At 41.8% G+C, this 20,686-nt stretch overlaps 2 protein-coding genes across 3 annotated transcripts; one reads left to right on the top strand and one right to left on the bottom strand.

Moving 5' to 3' along the window:
• Nucleotides 1–74: 74 nt before the first annotated feature.
• On the bottom strand, nucleotides 75–9,764 carry si:ch73-335m24.2 (protein eva-1 homolog C). 2 transcript variants are annotated; one of them, XM_055889398.1, is made up of 8 exons: nucleotides 9,570–9,764; nucleotides 3,048–3,250; nucleotides 2,592–2,715; nucleotides 2,187–2,339; nucleotides 1,659–1,802; nucleotides 1,399–1,476; nucleotides 1,181–1,264; nucleotides 75–870 (listed from the first exon to the last, which is right to left on the bottom strand). In XM_055889398.1, exons 1-8 carry the CDS (start codon nucleotides 9,679–9,681, stop codon nucleotides 476–478), a joined length of 1,293 nt encoding a protein of 430 aa, XP_055745373.1. In that variant the 5' UTR covers nucleotides 9,682–9,764; the 3' UTR covers nucleotides 75–475. The 2 variants fall into 2 exon arrangements, with proteins under 2 accessions (XP_055745373.1, XP_055745374.1); XM_055889399.1 differs by lacking the exon at nucleotides 1,181–1,264 and having other exon boundaries at nucleotides 9,570–9,762.
• A 5,305-nt stretch (nucleotides 9,765–15,069) lies between these two features.
• Nucleotides 15,070–20,386, top strand: clic2 (chloride intracellular channel 2). The gene is made up of 6 exons (XM_055889401.1): nucleotides 15,070–15,371; nucleotides 17,472–17,581; nucleotides 18,428–18,553; nucleotides 18,639–18,742; nucleotides 19,051–19,232; nucleotides 19,501–20,386. The coding sequence occupies exons 1-6, from the start codon at nucleotides 15,318–15,320 to the stop codon at nucleotides 19,660–19,662; spliced, it is 738 nt and encodes a 245-aa protein (XP_055745376.1). The 5' UTR covers nucleotides 15,070–15,317; the 3' UTR covers nucleotides 19,663–20,386.
• The last annotated feature ends 300 nt before the right edge of the window (nucleotides 20,387–20,686 follow it).

Here is a 20,686-nt window from a genome sequence, read left to right on the forward strand (position 1 = left end):
CAAAAAAGGCCTAAATCAAAGAAACATTTGATTTGACTCAGTGCAATTGAAATTGTCTTACCATTTCCCAAAACTTCTAGGCAAAAAGTTATTACGTTTATTGAAACCCACCAACCAAAAACATGTTGAACTTGTTATTATGTTTGTCTGAATATAATGAATATAATGAGGTTAGGACACCATATCATATAAAACGTACATTAAGGAAAGATAGATAACATGAAATTACAAGAAAATAATGTCTACTAAATATTCATTTTCAGTCTATGATTAATGTGTTGCTGCTGTCTATTCCCACAAGCTTTCCTGTGGATTCTCAAGCATTGCAGGCCTTTTATTTTATTTTATGTATAGTATAGAATACAATAGAATACCTATAGATATTCAGACACTGCTGGCCTTTATCTTATGTCTATTCAATTTGATTCTATTCTACTCTACTAATGTGGATTCTCGGGCACTGCAGGCTTTTATTTTATGGATATTCTATTCTATTCCCTATTATCTTATGGATGGCGTATGGGCTGGAGTCCCTGTGGGGCCAGATGTCTCCGAACTTGGGCATCTCCTTCTCCTCTCCCTCCCTCTCCACCATCTCCACCGTCATGGTCACTGGACTGAAGATATCCGCCGCACGGTAAGACTGGGTGAGGCGGCGGAAGGAGGAGGCATCAGAGGTGTCGTCGTCATACTGGTCCTCCATGACTTCCCGGCGGGGTCTGCGGCTGGCCTTGAGCTCATCCCCCAGCTCTCTTGCCAAGTCCTTGACGTCCCTCACCACGGTGGAGCGCAGGCCGAACAGACAGAGCAGGAAGACTAGACCAGCGCAGATCCCTGAGACAAAGTAGAGGGCCACTCTCTCTGGAAGACCTGTGGGTGGAGGGATGATACACTAGTCTGGGGTGAAACTAGCATGATATTGCTCAATGAGAAATAGATAGAAGACAAAGCCTATATTGACAGCTATACAATCAGGTAGTTACAATTGGTTGGCCTGGTCCCACATCTGCTTGTGCTGTCTTGCCAAATCCTACATCTATACAAAACAAACAGATCTGGGACCAGGCTAATGATGGGTGCCTGCTGATCATTAAGTAAGACAAGACATAATATATAAAGTACAAAGAGTCCCTGCTAATGAGTAACCAGCCTACATGCACACAGAAAACAATAGACCTACCCAGTATTTTGTCAAAAATTTCCAGAGAGTTGGTATAAAGCACGTTTTGAGGCCTGATGACGCCGGGGCCAGTGTACCAGCCTCCTGCAGATGAGAATGGACTTACTGTGCCTTCTGCCCAATGGCTGCAAATCATATTGTCCTCCGACCGAATTGCACAGCTAGTAGCTGAGCTAAAGCTACATTTACTTGGATACATGTATTTGTAGGTGTCTTACCATGTGTGTAGTCTGAGATCAAGAAAGGGTCTGATGTTGATCCGCTCCGTCCCACATCCTCCAAGAGATATCGAGGAACTGGTGAGGCAAAAGAGGGTTCATTTTGATCAATTTCTCCTGAAACATTTTCTCAGTAATCTGGTGAGACCATGAAAACAGGGCAAGATGATATGAAAACTATTTCTTCAACTGTGGGTTATAGACACCATGATGTTTGTGTCTCTCACATGGTTGTGGCTCTTTGACTTCTAGTCACATACCACATGTAAAGGACACTCTCAGGTGCTTCCTGGTGCCCGGAAAACACGGGTCCCCAAAGTTGTGTGTGTCAGCCAGCACTGAGCAGTTGGCTCGGCCATGACACCTGCGTGACACCTTCCTCAGGGCAGATGGTGACAGACACTCTGAAGGATAAATGTACACTCTGATGAGATGTGGGTCAAATAAGTCAAATACTTTCAAATACTTGAGCTGTGCTTGATATAGTCGGATACAAACAAGCAAAAGGACTAGTCCAAAAGTAAAAACTCCAACCTTAATCAAGCACAAGTATTTAAAATAGGTATTTGATCCTGGTCTGACTCTGATATACAGTAGGCTATAGAGGTTGAAAACATGCATAAGTCAAGGGTATATCCATGTACCTACTCATGTGTTACTCATCTGTAGTAAGTAACATAGTACTATTGATTATGTATTGATACATGCACATGATTTGTTATCCTAGTATTTGACCACTAGATGACACTTTAGTTCCCTGTTTCACACCAATGACTATGGTTTCAGACCCATGTCAGGCTGTGGTGCAGTTTCCTGAGGACAGTTGGGACTCCCGTGCAGCAGGTGGCCAAATGTCGCTGAGTAGATAGCCAGGACAGTGTTATTCTTACACACCAGCCTCAGTCTCTCGTTTTCACACACCAACCTAGTACGGTGGTGCTCTGAAAGACAAAAACAGCAGTATCGATCACTGACAAACTTACTGTATAATACTGTATATTTCAATAGAACTAGATGTTATTCTATTCAGTTGAATAGAAACGGACACATTTAATTCAGTGTCCGATAATACATTTCCTGATGTATCCAGTTGTGGAGTACTATTCAAGATCTTTTGTCTCCTAAATTCACAACCACAGTTTATGACAGTTTGTGTTACCCTCACACAATCAAACCCTGTGGACTAGTCTCACCTGGGCGACACTTGTAGGACACTATGAGGTACTTGCTGGTGAGGGGACAGGGGTCCTGACCAAACACTGGGCTAATGACAGGTATATGACAGGAACGCCGGTCCTGACACTCCGACACCACTTTCTGCAGGGACAATACAACAATGTCTGAGTGTGAGAAAAATATGCACATTTACATGCAAGTCCTTAGGTCTCAGGCAAGGTTACTCATCAAAAGGCTTTAGCTCAGCAGACAGTCTTGAGGCATACCGGAGACCTAGGTTCAAACCCAAAACGTATTAAATCACTGCTGTAGTAATTCCTAACAGTATGTGATTAATATTATTTAGGTGAAGAGTAAAATGTTCTTAAGTTATCAACTTGTGGAGCAAACTGCTGATAACTGCTGATAAGTTGGCTTCTGTTTTGCTGTCAGTAATAGAGGACAACTCTGTGGGGCTAATTACTATACTGTACCTGGATAGCGACAGAGGAAGTGCATCCAGTGTTGTCCTCGGTCATGTTTGTGTTTGCAGGGGGACATAAGTTCTTGCTGGGGACACGGCGTCCGTAGAATGCTGACAGGACGGACACAGAGGTTCTGGAGGGACACTTGATAGAAAGGGTGTCTCCATCACAGGCATGAGCAGTGTGGTTTCTTAGTATTGTGTGGAGGTACACTGAAAAGGAACATATGGTATGCATGGAGATAAGACTTAGACCTCAAAGACCGAACTGACAACTGTCAATGCCTTTGATCAAATTCGCCACCTCTCAAAAAATGGAGCAAAAAATGCATATAGAAAATGATTCAAATAAAAAGGCCCTATAAAGCAAGGACGGGGATTATTATGCCAAAATATTGTACTGTAATTGATTTTACATTTAAAAGGCAGGCAATGCCAACAGTACAATATAACACTGTTCAAACAAACACCCTGTCATGCAGTGCCTTCAGAAAGCATTCATACCCCTTGACTGGAGTGTGGTGTCAGGAAAACAACCTCTCACTTAACGTCAACAAAACAAAGGAGATGATCGTTCACTTCAGGAAACAGCAGAGGGAGCACCCCCTAACCACATCGACGGGACAGTAGTGGAGAAGGTGTAAAGTTTTAAGGTCCTTGGCATACACATCACGGACAAATTTAAATGGTCCACCCACACAGACAGTGTGGTGAAGAAGGCGCAACAGCGTCTCTTCAACCTCAGGAGGCTGAAGAAATTTGACTTGGCACCTAAAACCCTCACAAACTTTTACAGATGCACAATCGAGAGCATCCTGTTTGGCTGTATCACTGCCTGGTATGGTAACTGCACCGCCATCAACCGCAAGGCTCTCCAGAGGGTGGTGCGGTCTGCACAACGCATCACCGGGGAAAAACTATCTGCCCTCCAGGACACCTACACCACCCGATGTCACAGGAAGGCCAAAAATATCCTCAAGGACAACAACCACCCGAGCCACTGCCTGTTCACCTCGCTACCATCCAGAAGGCGAGGTCAGTACAGGTGCATCAAAGCTGGGACTGAGAGACTGAAGAACAGCTTCTATCTCAAGGCCATCAGACTGTTAAACAGCCATCACTAACACAGAAGCTGCTGCCTACATACAGACTCAAATCATTGACCACTTTAATAAATGGATCACTGGTCATTTTAAATAATACCACTTTAATAATGTTTACATATCTTACATTACTCATCTCATATCTATATACTGTATTTTATTCCATCTATTGCATCTTACCTATGCAACTCGGCTATCGCTCCTCCATATATTTATATGTACATATTCTTATTCCATCCATTTACATTTGTGTGTATGAGGAAATTGTTGTGGAATTGTTAGATTACTTGTTAGTTATTACTGCACTGTCAGAACTAGAAGCACAAGCATTTCGCTACACTCGCATTAACATCTGCTAACCATGTGTATGTGACAAATAATATTTGATCTGATTTGACTTATTCCACATTTTGTTGTGTTACAGCCTGAGATGGGTTGAATTTATTTGTATGTATTACCCATCTATAGACAATGCCCATAATGTCAAAGTGAAAATATGTTTTTAGACATTTTTGCAAATTTATTGAAAATGAAATACAAAAATATCTAATTAATATAAGTATTCACACCTCTGAGTCAATACTGTACATGTTAGAATCACCTTTGGCAGCGATTACAGCTGTGAGCCTTTCTGGGTATATCAGGAATCAAGGTAAGACCCAAGTGCAGACTGTGTGAAGTAACAATGTTTATTGTAACCACAGAGGCAGGCAAACGACAGGTCAAGGCAGGCAGGGGTCGATTATCTAGAGCAGAGCCCAAGGTACAGGACGGCAGGCAGGCTCAGAGACAGGCGGGCGGCTACAGGGTCAAGACAGGCAAAGGCCAAAAACCAGGAGGACGAGCAAAAGAGAGACTAGGGTAAACAGGAGCTGAAACAACCCGCTGGTAGGCTTGAACAAACAAGATGAACTGGCAACAAACAGACAGAAAACACAGGCATAAGTACCCAGGGGATAATGGGGAAGATTAGCGACAACTGGAAGGGGGTGGAGACAAGCACAAGGACAGGTGAAACAGATCAGGGCGTGACAGGGTAAGTCTCTAAGAGATTTGCACACCTGGATTGTACAATATTCAAACGTTGGTCTTTAGAAAATCCTTCAAGCTCTATCAAATTGGTCCTTGATCATTGCTAGACAACCATGTTCAAGTCTTCCCATAGATTTACAAGCAGATTTAAGACAAAACTGTAACTCCCCCACTCAGGAACATTCACTGTCTTCTTGTTAAGCAACTCTAGATTTGGCCTTGTGTTTTAGGTTATTCCATTCCGTTTATTTTTTAAACTTAAAAAACTACCCAGTCCTTAACGAATACAAGCATACCCATAACATGATGCAGCCACTACTATGCTTGAAAATATTGAGAGTGGTACTCAATAATGTGCTGTTTTGGATTTGCCTGAAACATAACACTTTGTATTCAGCACAAAAAGTGAATTGCTTTGCCAAATGTTTTGCTGTATTACTTTACTGCCTTGTTGCAAACAGGATGCATGTTTTGGAGTAAGGCTCCACTAAGGGGCCTTACAGATAACTGTATCCTCCTCAATTTAGGGGTTGAATACTGACTCCTCCAGACGTTTGAGCTTTTCATTTTTAATGAATTTGTTAACATTCCTAGTAACAGAATTACTTTTGACATTACGGGGTATTATGTGTAGACCAGTGTAAAAAAAAAATCTAAATTGAATCAATTTCAAATTCAGGCTGTAACACAACAAAATGTGGAAAAGGTCAAGGGGTGTGAATAAACTACATGACCAAAAGTACGTGCTCGTCAAACATTTAATTCCAAAATCATGGGTATTAATATGGAGTTGGTCCCCCCTTTGCTGCTATTACAGCCTCCACTCTTCTGGAAAGGCTTTCCACTAGATGTTGGAACATTTCTGCAGGGATTTGCTTCTATTCAGCCACAAGAGCGTCGGACACTGATCTTGGGCGATTAGGCCTGGCTCGCAGTCGGCGTTCCAATTCATAACCAAAGGTGTTTGAGGTCAGGGCTCTGTGCAGGCCAGTCAAGTTCTTCCACACCAATCTCAACAGACCATTTCTGTATGGATCACGCTCTGTGCACGGGGGCATTGCCATGCTGAAACAGGAAAGGGCCTTCCCCAAACTGTTGCCACAAAGTTGGAAACACAGAATTGTCTAGATGCATTGTATGCTGTAGCATTAAGATTTCCCTTCACTGGAACTAAGGGGTCTAGCCCGAACCATGAAAAACAGCCACAGACCATTATTCCTCCTTCACCAAACTTCACAGTTGGCACTGTGCATTGGGGCAGGTAGCGTTCTGCTTGCATCCGCCAAACCCAGATTTGTCCATCGGACTTCCAGATGGTAAATCATGATTTATCACTCCAGAGAACTAATTTCCACTGCTCCAGAGTCCAATGGCGGCAAGCTTTACACCACTCCAGTCAACACTTGACATTGCGCATTGTGATTTTAGGCTTGTGTGCGGCTGCTCGGCCATGGAAACCCATTTCATGAGCTCCCGACTAACAGTTCTTGTGCTGACATTGCTTCCAGAGGCAGTTTGGAACTCGGTAGTGAGTGTTGCAACCGAGGACAGACGATTTTTACTCGTTACGCGCTTCAGCACTCGGCGGTCCAGTTCTGTGAGTTTGTGTGGCCTACTACTTCGTGGCAGAGCTGTTGTTGCTCCTAGATGTTTCCACTTCACAATAACAACACTTACTGTTGACCGGGGAAGCTCTAGCAGGGCAGAAATTTGACAAACTGACTTGTTGGAAAGGTGGCATCCTATTACGGTGCCATGTTTGAAGTCACTGAGCTCTTCAGCAAGGCCATTCTACTGCCAATATTTGTCTATGGAGACTGCATGGCTGTGTGCTCGATTTTATACACCTGTCAACAACGGGTGTGGCCGAAATAGCCGTATCAACTAATTTGAAGGGGTGTCCAAATACTTTTGTGTATGTAGTGTACTTTCTGAAGTCTGTATCTAATCTTCTGGGAGTGGTTTTAATCAGCTTTTTACTAGTTGACAAGCTGTTCAGAGTTTATTACACATTTTTTAAGAAATAAAAGATGACCTCACATTCAAGAAGCCATATAGGGCTTGATACATTTGAGTTAGTAATAAATCAATTGCCACACAAATAAAATAATCGACTAAACACAGAATGAGTTTGTTTTTCCTAAGTCATCATCTTTTAACAATGAAATTACATTACATCTCATGTAATGCAGGTGCTTCTACACCTGCATTGCTTGCTGTTTGGGGTTTTAGCACTTTGAGATATCAGCTGATGTAAGAAGGGCTTTATAAATAAATGTGATTTGATAAACCATCTTGGCCGATTTACCTGAAAAAGCCCTTTTAATGGAGAATCTCCATTGATTGAAAATGCTTCTTAAATTGAGGACTAGGCTTCATCTGTGAAGCAACAGTTTGACACATTGCACATTCTGTGTCCTGTGTCATTGTACTCATGGTCACCCAGCCCTGGTTACAAGAGGGTTGTGTCCCAAACATTGGGAGTAGCTCTCCTGAGCAGTGTTGTGCTATGATACACAAACACATAGGATAACAGAGTTCATAACAGAGTTGGATCCATAGAAATAGAATTCCTAGAACGGACAAAATGTTGACTTAAAGGGAAATTATCTGTTCTAGTGATTCTTATTCTATTGTTGGATTTGGACTCATCTTATTGTCACAGCGATTTCCTGGGCCATAGAAATAGAATGAATAAAATGAATATCCTTTCTAGTCATTCTTTTTCTATGCCCTGGCCACTGTCTGGCTGGGTCTGTTTTGTGTTCCCCAATGGCATGCAGCTCTGCAGAGCCACGGTAGGGCAGTACCAGTCACTCACTCACAATGTGCTATTCTTAGAGCAGCTCATTGCTCACACCCATACACAGATGTTGATCCCTGTAATGGTCAGATATAGAGATGGAGTGACAATGACAAGCCCCAGACAAAGGCAACACTGGTCAGTAGTGGTCACCCTGCATGGACTGGCTGTCTAGCTTGTCCAAACAAATCATCATGTAACATCTCTGTTTGTTGTCATGCTGAAGTGTCTGACATTCATCAATGAATATGCAACCAGGACAACACAAATACACTCACTGGCCATTTTATTAGGTACATCCATCTAGTTCCAGGTTGGACCCCCCTTTGCCTCCAGAACAGCCTGAATTCTTCAGGGCATGGAAACATTGCTCAATTCATATCAAGGGACCTAACATGTGCCAGGAAAACCTTCCCGACACCATTACACCACCGCCACCAGCCTGTACTACTGATACCAGGCAAGATAGGGCCATGGACTGATGCTGCTTACGCTAAATCCTGACTGCCATCAGCATGACGCAACAGGAACCCGGGATTTGTCGTACAAGGCAATGTTTTTCCACTCCTCAATTGTTCTGTCTTATTGATTGCGTTCCCACTGGAGCTGCTTCTTCTTGTTTTTAGCTGATAGGAATGGAATCCGGTGTGGTGTGTGGTGTGTAGCAATTAGCCTATCCCGCGGCAAAGACCGACGAGTTGTGTGTTTCCCGAGATGTCGTTCTGCACAACACTGTTGCACAGCGCCGTTATTTCTATGTTTGTGGCCCGCCTGTTAGCTTGCACCATTCTTACCATTCTCCTTAAACCTCTTATCAATGAGCTGTTGACGCCCACAAGATTGCCGCTGACTGAATGCTTTTTGTTTGTGGCACCATTCTCTGTAAACCCTAGACACTGTCGCGGGTGAAAAGCACAGGAAGCCGGCCATTTCTGAGATGCTGGAACCGGCATGCCTGGCACGCCTGGCACCGACGATCATACCACGCTGAAAGTCGCTTAGGTGACTCGTTTTGCCCATTCTAACGTTCAAATAAACAGTAACTGAATGCCTTGATGCCTCTCTGCCTGCTTTATATAGCACATATATATATATATATATATAGTCTGTATGAGCAAACCATTGAGTGTATATCACTGTATATCATCTCAAACGGGTGTCAATGTCATTCTTATTTAAGTACAAAAAAATACTATTACTCAGGCCTATAATTGTAAATTCTGTTTGCTTGATATGTGTATTGAAACAGACAATTGTGTATGGCCATTATCAGTGATATGTGGAGAATTAAACAAGAAAGATATTTTCAGCATTATAATGATTATTATAATGATGACATTGTTAATGAGGAGGACAGGGTGCTTGAACCCTGTAACCCTGACTCTTGTTTCTCACAGTGAACCGCTGCCGCTGTTTGCTGGCACAGGATGTCCAGGAGATAAATCAGGGAATGTACCGTCCCAAATGACACCCTATTCCCTATATAGTGCACAACTTCGACCAGAACCCTGTAGTGCTGAGTGAGCCATACCAGTATCTATTTCCCCCACTTTTTCTCTATAACAGCAATAACAAAGGCCAAAAACACACTTACCGGAGAAATCTGGAGAGGACCATGCGCTGTGTGTGTTCAGAGCCAGGATGAGGAAGAGGGAAAGAGACCAGCAGGACCTCCAGAAGCTCCATGGGACTGTCATGGTTCCCATCCTATATTACACACCACCAGTGGGGTTTATCACTATGCGATGCTGCCTGGCTGTTTACTGACCGTGAGTGGTCAATGATACCCATTGTCTTGACTGTCGAACAGTCCCCCTTTTCACGGTCAAAAGGATCAGCTGACCGTTTAGTGTGTGTGTGCGTGTGTGTGTGTGTGTGTGTGTGTGTGTGTGTGTGTGTGTGTGTGTGTGTGCGTGTGTGCGTGTGTGTGTGTGTACGTACATACAATTGTGCGTGCATGTGTGCATGCATGTGCTTGTGGGTGTGCATGCAAGCATTTTTGTCCACTTGTGTGTTTATCATCTACCATCCAAGGTGTGAGAACTATAGACCAACTGTATATATAAGAAGAGACCAATGTTATTGAGGTGAAAATAAATAAGCTCAACACAGCTATTAGGTACACATGGATACCTTCTTTGTTTAGTGTGATAACATGTATTGACCCTGCGTGTGTAACGGCCGAATCAAGACCCCCAGCATCCCACTGGTCAACATGGAGGGTCCTGTTCATATAGACAAAGAGGGTATCTGCATTCCAAATGCAGGGGTGGTAAGAGTAGTGAAATATCCTACTCAAGTAGGACTATTGTTTCTTTAATTACATTTTACTCAAGTAGAGGTAAAATTACTGGTGTTATTCTGCCCTTGAGTTGCGTTCCCATGCAAAACTAGACAGATAGCTAACAACTAAGTCTTCAATAAAACTCCCAAGGCGTGACTTTTCTTGAATGAATATATTGAAAACGTTTATGTTGTAAAACTGCAAAATACAGAAAAGAATATACTTTAGTATTCAATTCAGACCGACATACTGTAGCTGTACGTTATACATTTGAAGTTGCATGAATACAAAGCACGTGCTAAGGTACCATGCATCTGGCATGATGCCAAACCATATAGCTAATTGTTACTCATATGGTAATTGACTAACTCCTTTCATTACTCTAATAATGTACAACCATCTATGTAGAATAACAAAGCATATTACACTAGAATCGGTAACAAAACTACAGTATTGTATATTTTACAATTCGTTTGCATGACGCACGAGCAAAGCAATACAGCTAACGGCATACATGAAAAGCGTTGCAATTTGTGTGAGTAAATGCAACCAACCAACATTGATATGTAAACAACTCTATCAATAACAAGATTATCATCACTAGCTAAATGCTTGAATCGAACTTACAAACAAATATTTTCCGAGGCTGAAGCGTGACAAGAAATAACTACACTGAAAGACCTGCACTGTAGCGTTGTTTTTAGCTGCTTCTATGCATGTAGAACGAATTCTCTCCTTCCTGTTTGCGTACATTCTAAGTACCAGAAGGGGGCAAATAACACCATGGAACACAATGAAAATCCATCTTAACCATTGTAATAAAATAATCTGTTAACAGGATGGCAGCACAGGTGTACATTTTTTTTTTTTATACATTAAAATGTAAAAGTAACTAATTTAAAAGTACTCAGAGCAAAAGTAATTTAAAATAAAAACATTGACCTTGATAATTAGCTAATTTCGCTAAGGTTACCGGAACGTCATTACACATGAGAGGAAATGTATGTACAGTAGGAACTACGTTTTTATTTTATTTTATGAGTTGCAGCAAGGCGCATCTACATGTGAAAACGAAGGATTTGTCAAAAATATACTATTAACATTTGTCAACTTAAACTTTCAAAGCAATGAAGATGTATTGGTAAAAAATATATACAAAATAAAGTTCATAAACAAAGTTGCCAGACTTCAATATACAGTACTTCTATATACAGACTCCATACATAAACATGTCTAATTCTTTCACTTCTTCAATCACTCATTACCCCCTCTGTTACTTGTTACTTGTCCAGGGGACCGGCTGATATTCACTCACTCCCCCATTCACACTCTTTCCTTCACTCACTCAGTCCCTCACTCACAAAATGTATCTTTTAAAAGTACTGAAATATCCTACTCAACTAGAAGTACTGTTACTATAATGCAATTTTCCTCAAGTATAAGTAAAATTACTGACTTTCAAAAATACTCAAAGTATAAGTACTCGGAAAAGCTAGTCAATTACAGTAACGAGAGTAGCTGTAATTAGTTACTTTACACCTCTGTCCAAATGGAACCCTAATCCCTTTATAGTGCACTACTTGTAATGAGTCCTGGTCGAAATTAGTGCACTATATAGGCAACAGGGTGCCATTTGGGACTTCCACAAAGAGGTGGTTTTCCAGAGGGGCTCACTTCCAGATGCTGTGTGTCTAATGGAGATATGGCTAGTCTGTCTCCCTGAGATAGGCCTTTTCTTTTCCTCTGCTCTGTGGAAAGGGAAGAGAGAGGTCAATGGCAAGTAACACATTTCCAGCCAGCTCTGCTTTTCCAGTAACACTCCAGATATCACACTTAATTGTCACAATGTTTACGTTAATACTTGTTTCATTGCTCCATAAGTTTGTGACCCATCTGTTGTTTCCATTTTTCTTATTCTAGTCCAAAAAAAATGATTTACTAGGAAAGGTACATTACCTGAAGAAAAGTTGTGTGCTTGCTTCAGCTGTTCAAATGTAAGAAAGGATGAAATTAAATAGTAAGTAGTATATCAAATAACAGTAGTGTTGCAAACACATTAATGGACAATTATAGTTTTTTTACGAAGACAGGTTTATTCATGGCAACTGAAATGCATGCCAACAGGAGGTTGGTGGCACCTTACTTCCATTCACTCCGTTCCAACCTTTATTGTGAGCCGTCCTCCCCTCAGCAGCCTCCACTGACCTGTATGTTTAATAGATGTGATGCACATGGGAACCAAACCCATCACGCTTCAACTGAGCTATCAGCGCCACTCAATGCAGTTGTCATAGCAACCAAACATTGATCAATTCATAAAACGAGTGAACTCAGTTGGTACGTAGGTTCACAACTGCGCCAACTAGAGTGAGGATCAGTGAGAGTTGATTGGCTTCTCTCGGATAAGATCAGATAGTTGTTTATCGTGTAGGAGATCGGAACATAATTACAAATCATTTGTAGACTGCAAATTGACTGCAAGAAGCCCAAATCGATATAATGTTTGACTAAAACATAATAATTTCAAACCTTGCTTACATTTGTATACGATCACATGTCTCTCTATTATGCGTGGGAATAATTGGAACAGATTTCATTAATTTAATTGAAATCACTTGGAGCTGATATCCTGGTGTTTTTACAGTCATTTATGTCCAACAATGAAAATGTAAAAATCTTTTTTTTTTGCTCAGGAAAACTTGGGAGGACCAAATGAAACCATCCCTGGCCCAAATTCGGCCCGCTGGCCGCCAGTTGGTGAACCCTGCTCTAAAGGTCAACCAATTCCAAGATGAGTCACACTCTTGGACACTCTTGGAGCGATACAGTCATTCAGATGGAATTCATAGGGGCTTGGATAGATACACATCCCTGCTTTTTGATCCTATTGAGAAAACATATTGATCCCACATTTCCAACTTTCCCTTACCACCTTTCCCTTAATCATGATTAAGTTATTTTAACATGACAAGTGATCCAACATACGCACCACTGAAATCCAGAACACCTCCCAATGAGTGTCAATGTGGTGACTAAGTCCTGTAGGGAACTCCGCCTATGTCTATCAGAGGAGGTTGGTGGCATCTTAATTGGGGAGGGCACGCTCGTGGTAATGGCTGGAGCGGAATGAGTGGAATGGTATCAAATACATCAAGCACATGGTTTGGTGCCATTCCATTCGCTCCGTTCCAGCCATTATTATGAGCCGTCCTCTCCTCCGCAGCCTCTACTGATGTCTATGGTATAACCTCCTATTCTTTCTTCATTGGAGGAGGATGCTTTGTTACTCTCCCTGCTGGCTAATTTCCTGTTCTGGCTGCGGGTTATTTGTTTCATTTCCAGGATTTGTTGGGAGTTTCCATGTCGAGCGTTTGCTTTTTATCCTCGCCCCTCCGTGATGGAAATACTCATCAGACCCTGGGGGCGGCAGATACTATATATCTGAGACTAGAAGTACACTGAGCAGAGGTCCATATTGTTCAGTCATGTGTCCCTGGACTCCTTGTCTTATCAAGGTTTTAGCCCCTCGGAAGGCATGTGTTTCTTGAACCGTCTCCACACTGCTGAAAGATGTCAGAAACCGGTGAACTCCCCCCGAGACTTATTTATACTGGGTTTACGTATGTACAGCTTGAGCAACTAAATTCCCCTGCAGATGTTGCAACTGCCAACTGATCTCTCACAGATGCACACACTTCAGTGAAAAGAGAACTAAAACCTTGTCTCCAGGGAGGTGTAAAGTGGCAATCACATCAAATGAATTCAATGAATGACAAATAAGCTTTGATTTGATTTGATTAGATCGTTGCTTTAATCGATGAGCTAAGGACTCGTGACAAACCGTCTTCCTTAGAGCAGCTTGTGCCTATTTATGGATTATGGACAAACCCTTTTGGTTTTCTTAAATTCCCCCCCTCCACCACTGTACCCTCAGATGGTAACTGAAAGCAAAACTCATATGCTCCATTCCCTCTACCCAAGGGATGTAGCCTGGGGATTCTCCCATCATGACACAATGACCCGTGCCTCCACCTCCCCTGTGACTCACCAAGTACCAACATTAACCACAAACACCCATGTGATTTCACTAAAATCATGCCAGCCAGTTTCTACTGCTGGCAAGATATAATGCATTCCTGACATATTACAAAATGTAATTAAATAAACGCTTTATCACAGATTTATTTTTACAGGGATAACAGTCGTAGATCTTAGTTTTATTTAAGGTAGCTAATCGTGTAGTCTTAATTAAAGGTTACTGGCAATTCTGGGCAAATGTCAGACTTTTTCCCCAGAAATCCTTACCATAACACAGCATCAACAATGTGTGATATATATATTTGTTACTCATGCTCAATTGGGTCTCATCACAAAATATCCTCATCTGGAAGTCCAGTTACCAAAGCAATCACTTGGTCCAACAGATGAGAGCCACTTGTGAAACTGAGAGCCACTTGCATTTGAACATTTCCAAATCAAAGGAGGTGTTAATGGTTCCCAGTATATTCCAACACAGTACATGCTTTGTAAGGAGCGAGCCAAAAAGTATAAAGTGTACACTGTTACTAGTGTGACAAATCATCAAAATAGTGTATTCAATATGGCTATACTGTCAGTATGAGGAATATGATAGCCATCAGGTTTTTTGTCACATGGTGAAACTATATCTCAACATTGTTTGATTAACCGTTATCAACTGACAAATAATAGGACCTATTTTAGGCTCTCCTCATAGAGAGAGCTTGGCACTGTTTATATAAGGGAGGACCACGCCCATCCTCTGGACCCACCCCCTCCTCTGACTTTTCACAGTGATAGCCTCATGAAGCCCTCAGACAAAGCATGCCAGCCACAAGGGTCTTACACTGCCTCCTAAGATCCATATATAAACCAGCACACTAGAGCACACAGATATATAGCAGACTCAAGGGCGTAGTGAGGTTTTACTTCAGTGGACTTGGAGTCTTCAGCGTTAAGAGGTTTTGGTTGGGTCTGAGGACACTTGTTGGAAAAAAACGTTTCTGAACTTGGCACCACACAACACGACTTTTGGACAAAATGGCACTGCGACAGAACTCCGACAAAGACCCGACTATTGAACTCTTCATAAAGGTCAGTATTGTGTTTAGTTTAGTATTGTGTTTCCGTTAGTTTAGAATAAGAAAATAATAATTTGTATTAATTCAAACAAACCGCCTATGAATGTCTATTATTTCAACAATATGTAAAAATATGTAAATTACGTGATGATTGAAATACAAAAAAATAAATAACTCAAAAGTGTTTCATGTGAAAGCAAATTAAATGTACAAAATCAAGCTGTAATGTAAGCTTCAGTCACTTCAGCCATAGCCTCTGTTTCAAATAAGGGCTCAATACTTGTAGTGTTGTGTTCAGGATTGGTAAAAACTGGAATGTGACCAAGATTTGTAGTTCACTTATCAGCACTCAGCATTGTAGAGGGGCAGAGATCTACATTATGGGCACCATCAATCCGAGGTTGGCTCTCCATGAACGGTCGTCATCTAGGGTTACGTAAAGCCTTGGAGGCTGGTGTGTGTGTGTGTGTGTGTGTGTGTGTGTGTGTGTGTGTGTGTGTGTGTGTGTGTGTGTGTGTGTGTGTGTGTGTGTGTGTGTGTGTGTGTGTGTGTGTGTGTGTGTGTGTGTGTGTGTGTGTGTGTGTGTGTGTCTGAGCATACACTCCTCAGTGACAGTGAGAGTGGCCTTTATCCCTGTGACGCCAGACACTGGAGGCCACCTTATCACCACACGCCCAGGAGGAGCTGGCAGGACGCTGGGAACCCCTGGCCCCCGATGAGACAGACACGCCCACACACTGACACATATGCACGTGCTCTATTACACATACGCACATTCACACAAAAATAGCAAATAAGTAGTCACATACAATAAATGTATGTTTCTATGTGAAGTCATATCCCAGAAACGTAATCCACCCCTTCGGCGCCAGATCCCCCCTTTTCCGCCTGAGGGGACACGTCAAATCTCAGGGTGTTTGTTTTCGGCAACTCTGGGCATGTCCACTTTCTTCCCTTCGAGTCCCATATATCCCTACTTCCTTTGGAGGGGGAGCCGAAGGGTGTCTGTGAGACAACGATTTTTTTGTAAAAGGGAGGTGAAGCCACGGTGCATTCAGAAAGCATTCAGACCCCTTGACCTTTTCCACATTTTGTTACGTTACAGCCTTATTGTAAAATGGATGACTTTTTTAATATTTATATCTACACACAACACCCCATAACGACAAAGCAATAATAGTTTATTTTTTACATTTCATATTTACATAACTATTCATACCCTTTACTCAGTACTTTGTCGAAGCAACTTTGGCAGCGATTAAAGCCTTGAGTCTTCTTGGGTACAACGCTACAAGCTTGTCACACCTGTATTTAGGGAGTTTCTACAATTTTTCTCTGCAGATCCTCTCAAGCTCTGTCAGGTTGTGTGGGGGGCGTTTCTTAAGACACACACACACACAATCAAAGTGCGTACAACAGTGAGTGAACAATTCAATTTGTTTTTCAATACCAGAGGCCGTTATCTACCGTTATCTTCCTCTCCAACACAATGTCTGCCTTTTCTATCAAGTAGCAGCTCCTAAAATACCCCAGCCACTCCCACCACTACAAGTGTGTATATTTGTGTCTTTTGTCATGAGATTAATATGAATTGCAGGATAGGGCTGGCTCTCCATGAACGGTCGGAGATCAGGACTTACTGTAATGGATAACATGGACAATGTCAACATAAAGCCATTGGAATTTGGAAAGGGCACTGAGTCTTCTGTGTTTGAGGCAGTACTCATATATTGTTGTCCATTAAATATACTACTGGTAAACTAACCTGGTCCCAGACATTTTAATATTGTCTTGACAACTTTTTATTTTACCTTTTTCTAACTAGGCATGTCAGTTAAGAACAAATTCTTATTTTCAATGACGGCCTTGGAAGAGTGGGTTAACTGCCTTGTTCAGGGGCAGAACGACAGATTTTTACCTTGTCAGCTCGGGATTCGATCTTGCAACCTTACGGTTACAAATCCAACGCTCTAACCACTAGGCTACCCTTCCGCCACAACGCCTATGGTCATTGTTTGGTATGACAATGACCAAAGGAGTTGGCAATACAGCACAAACAGAACCAGGCTATAACCAAACCTAAACCCAATTATTAATGCTGCTTGTCCTTCAGGCTGGCCACGATGGAGAGAACGTGGGCAACTGCCCATTCTGCCAGAGGCTCTTCATGGTCCTGTGGCTGAAAGGAGTCAAGTTCACCGTGACCACCGTCGACATGAGGAAGTAAGCACCCCGCCCCCCACCCTTCCACTTCCTGTGCATCTGTTTAAAAGTCCCCTTACACAGGGTCATGTCTAGATTATGTAAAATTGACTTCAAAAATGTAATTATTTAGCCTTTTAGCTAACCTTAACCTTAACCCCAACCGTTTCCCTAATCTTAACCTAATTATCCTAACTTGCTATATTAATTCTCCTAACCAACTGCATGAGTTGTCCTACCCTGCTACGAAAAGTCAATTTTGACATAAACTGTATCCCTTCTAGACGAAACCCTCACTCACGCAGGGCTCTATTAAGAGTTGAGGGAGAACAAGGATGTTTTTCAGAAACCAAACCGTTTAATAGGGTAAAAGTAGCACTCAATGGGGTGTGATACAGAGAGGGGATAGAGGGCGGTGCTTGCAAGGCTAAAGCAATAGCAGAATGGTCAGTGTGTTATTGAACAAACATATTTTCTTAATCTAACCCGTGTGAATTTCTCAGGCCCAGCTAATAAGATCAGGAAACGTTGAAAGGATGCTGATATCTGAGTGATTAAGAAAACACACAACATGCACCCTTTGAGCTAGCCACTCCCATGCCACTCCCACCCTTTGAGCTAGCCACTCCCATGCCACTCCCATACTTACTGAATCATGGGCATTGTTGGAATCCTTAATCGAGAATGCCAACACTGGATTTTGACATGGCTTGATAACCATTGTGTTCGTTGTGATTGTGTCGCTGAATGATCGTCATCGTATCTATTGATATAAAGCTGGAATGATCACATATATGACCCTGTCTACTCCCTTTCTCCCTCCCCTTAACCCACCTCTCCACCCAACCCTGCCCTGGTACACTCTAGGAAGCCAGCAGAGCTGAAGGATTTGGCACCAGGGACCAACCCTCCATTCCTACTGTACAATGGCACCCTCAAGACAGACTTTATCAAGATCGAGGAGTTTCTGGAGCAAACACTGGCCCCTCCCAGGTATAGTGTTATTATATTAAAGAAAGTGAAAGGCACTGACCGTCTTCAAACAAATTAATACTCAGACTCATCTCCCTCCCTTCAGGTATCCACACCTTAGCCCACGCAACAAAGAGTCCTTTGACGTGGGTGCGGACATTTTCGCCAAGTTCTCCGCTTTCATCAAGAACAACCCAGCCAACACTACTTGTAAGTGAAGTTACAGTCAGTCCACATTCATGTATTAGACCATGTCTTATGAGGCAATGGGGAAAAAAGTACTCAACGGAATACACACTATGGGCGTATGCCTTCATGAAATGCTGGTTTGATGTGAATTTTAGGGACCAGACCATGCCTAATCCTGGACTGAAAAGCATGCTCAATGGAGAATCTCAATGGAAAGCGCTTTTTCACCCAATCTATAAGCTTAATCTGGGTCTGGGAAAGGCGCCCATAAGGAACACCTCTAAAGCTATAGATATATAATATATGCCTGTGTCTCTCTCAATCCATAGTCCACGAGAAGGCGCTGCTGCGGGAGTTCAAGCGGCTGGATCACTACCTGAACTCCCCCGTCCCTGACGAGATTGACCACAACTCCAGAGAAAACATCGCCCTCTCCAAGAGAAAGTTCCTGGATGGCAACCATCTCACCCTGGCAGATTGCAACCTGCTGCCCAAGCTGCATGTCATCAAGGTGAGACAAATAGGCCTATAACATAAACAGATTATTTTCTGGTATTCAGCATGTCTTATGAAGTGTAGTACACAACCTATGCAATGACAGGGCCCATCCTTACTTTCTAATCTTGGGAGAAGTGTAACTTCATTTTTAACCATTGGGAATAGACGTTCTCCGTCCATATTCTCCAGTCTTCATTATTTAAATAGTGTAATATGACTATTACGGTTGATAGTGTCTCACAATTCAACCGTTTTCCCATGTATTCTGTTTTATATGATAGATTGCTGCCAAGAAGTACTGTGACTTTGACATCCCGGTCCAGTTCACCGGAGTATGGAGGTACCTGAACAATGCCTACGAGAGGGAGGAGTTCAGTCAGACCTGCCCTGCCAACATCGAGATCGAGAAGGCTTACCTGGACGTGACCAATAAGAGGCTGTAAACCTATAACCAACCTTTAACCAACCATTACACAACATGTCCTCTTTTACTATTACCTTACATGGAAATGGTAACTCATTCACCCCCAAAAATATAACACCTTTTTTGGGGAGGCCACAGCAATCATTATCAAAGTATCTCAAATCAATCCTGCATCAGGATGCCTTTGAAATCGATAGGCATTCTAGGAATCAAATCAGTACAGAAGTTCACACCCACTTAAAGTGCATTATGTTAAAAAGTGCATTATTTACAAAATTAACTGCAATGCCTTGTGTTTTACAGACAATTTACTAATAGAATGCTACAGTAACTAAGGTTTATGTATGATGTTAATTTCAAGTAATTAAACTGCCAATTCCCATTATATACCACACTAAATAGGCCAAGTGTGCAATTTGACTGTTTATCAAATTAAGTGTTTCTTTGTCCATAGTGTAAATATGTATATTTTTTTCACATGTTGTTTATGACCTGAACACCCATAATATTAGAATGTATAAGACTATAAGAGTGTATTCTAATTCTGTTTATGTGTGATTGAATGGAGTGATATAAAATATATTTTAACAGTTGCTCATGATTACCATAAAGAATAGTCAATTATCATGTAAATAAGTTAAGGTCAAATGTTTTACCATAATACATTACACCTGCCCGATTCTAGTTTTTTCAAACTATGATGTGAACTAAAATAAAATCTATTTCACGAGTCTGACCCTCGAGAGAGAGAGTGTGTGTGTGTGTGTGTAAATCTCTAGGACTCTGCTGCTCCCTTGTGGGTGTTAAAAGGAAACACAGAAACCATTGCTGATCATGTCAAAGAAACCCATATATACTGTATGTAGTCATATCTGATTTATGTTGCATGATTACCCTAAATATTTATTTACTGTGCATTTCTAAATTTGTCAATTTAAATAAGTTGACAGCTAATTTTTGTGTTTAATCCTTAAGTCTATTGACACACCCGTGCGTCAATCTAAGTAACATAATAAAACATATCCCCATCAAAATCGGTCTGT

This window comes from Salvelinus fontinalis, chromosome 29 (assembly GCF_029448725.1).
Source record: "Salvelinus fontinalis isolate EN_2023a chromosome 29, ASM2944872v1, whole genome shotgun sequence".
In the NCBI taxonomy this organism is placed as follows: Eukaryota; Metazoa; Chordata; class Actinopteri; order Salmoniformes; family Salmonidae; genus Salvelinus; species Salvelinus fontinalis.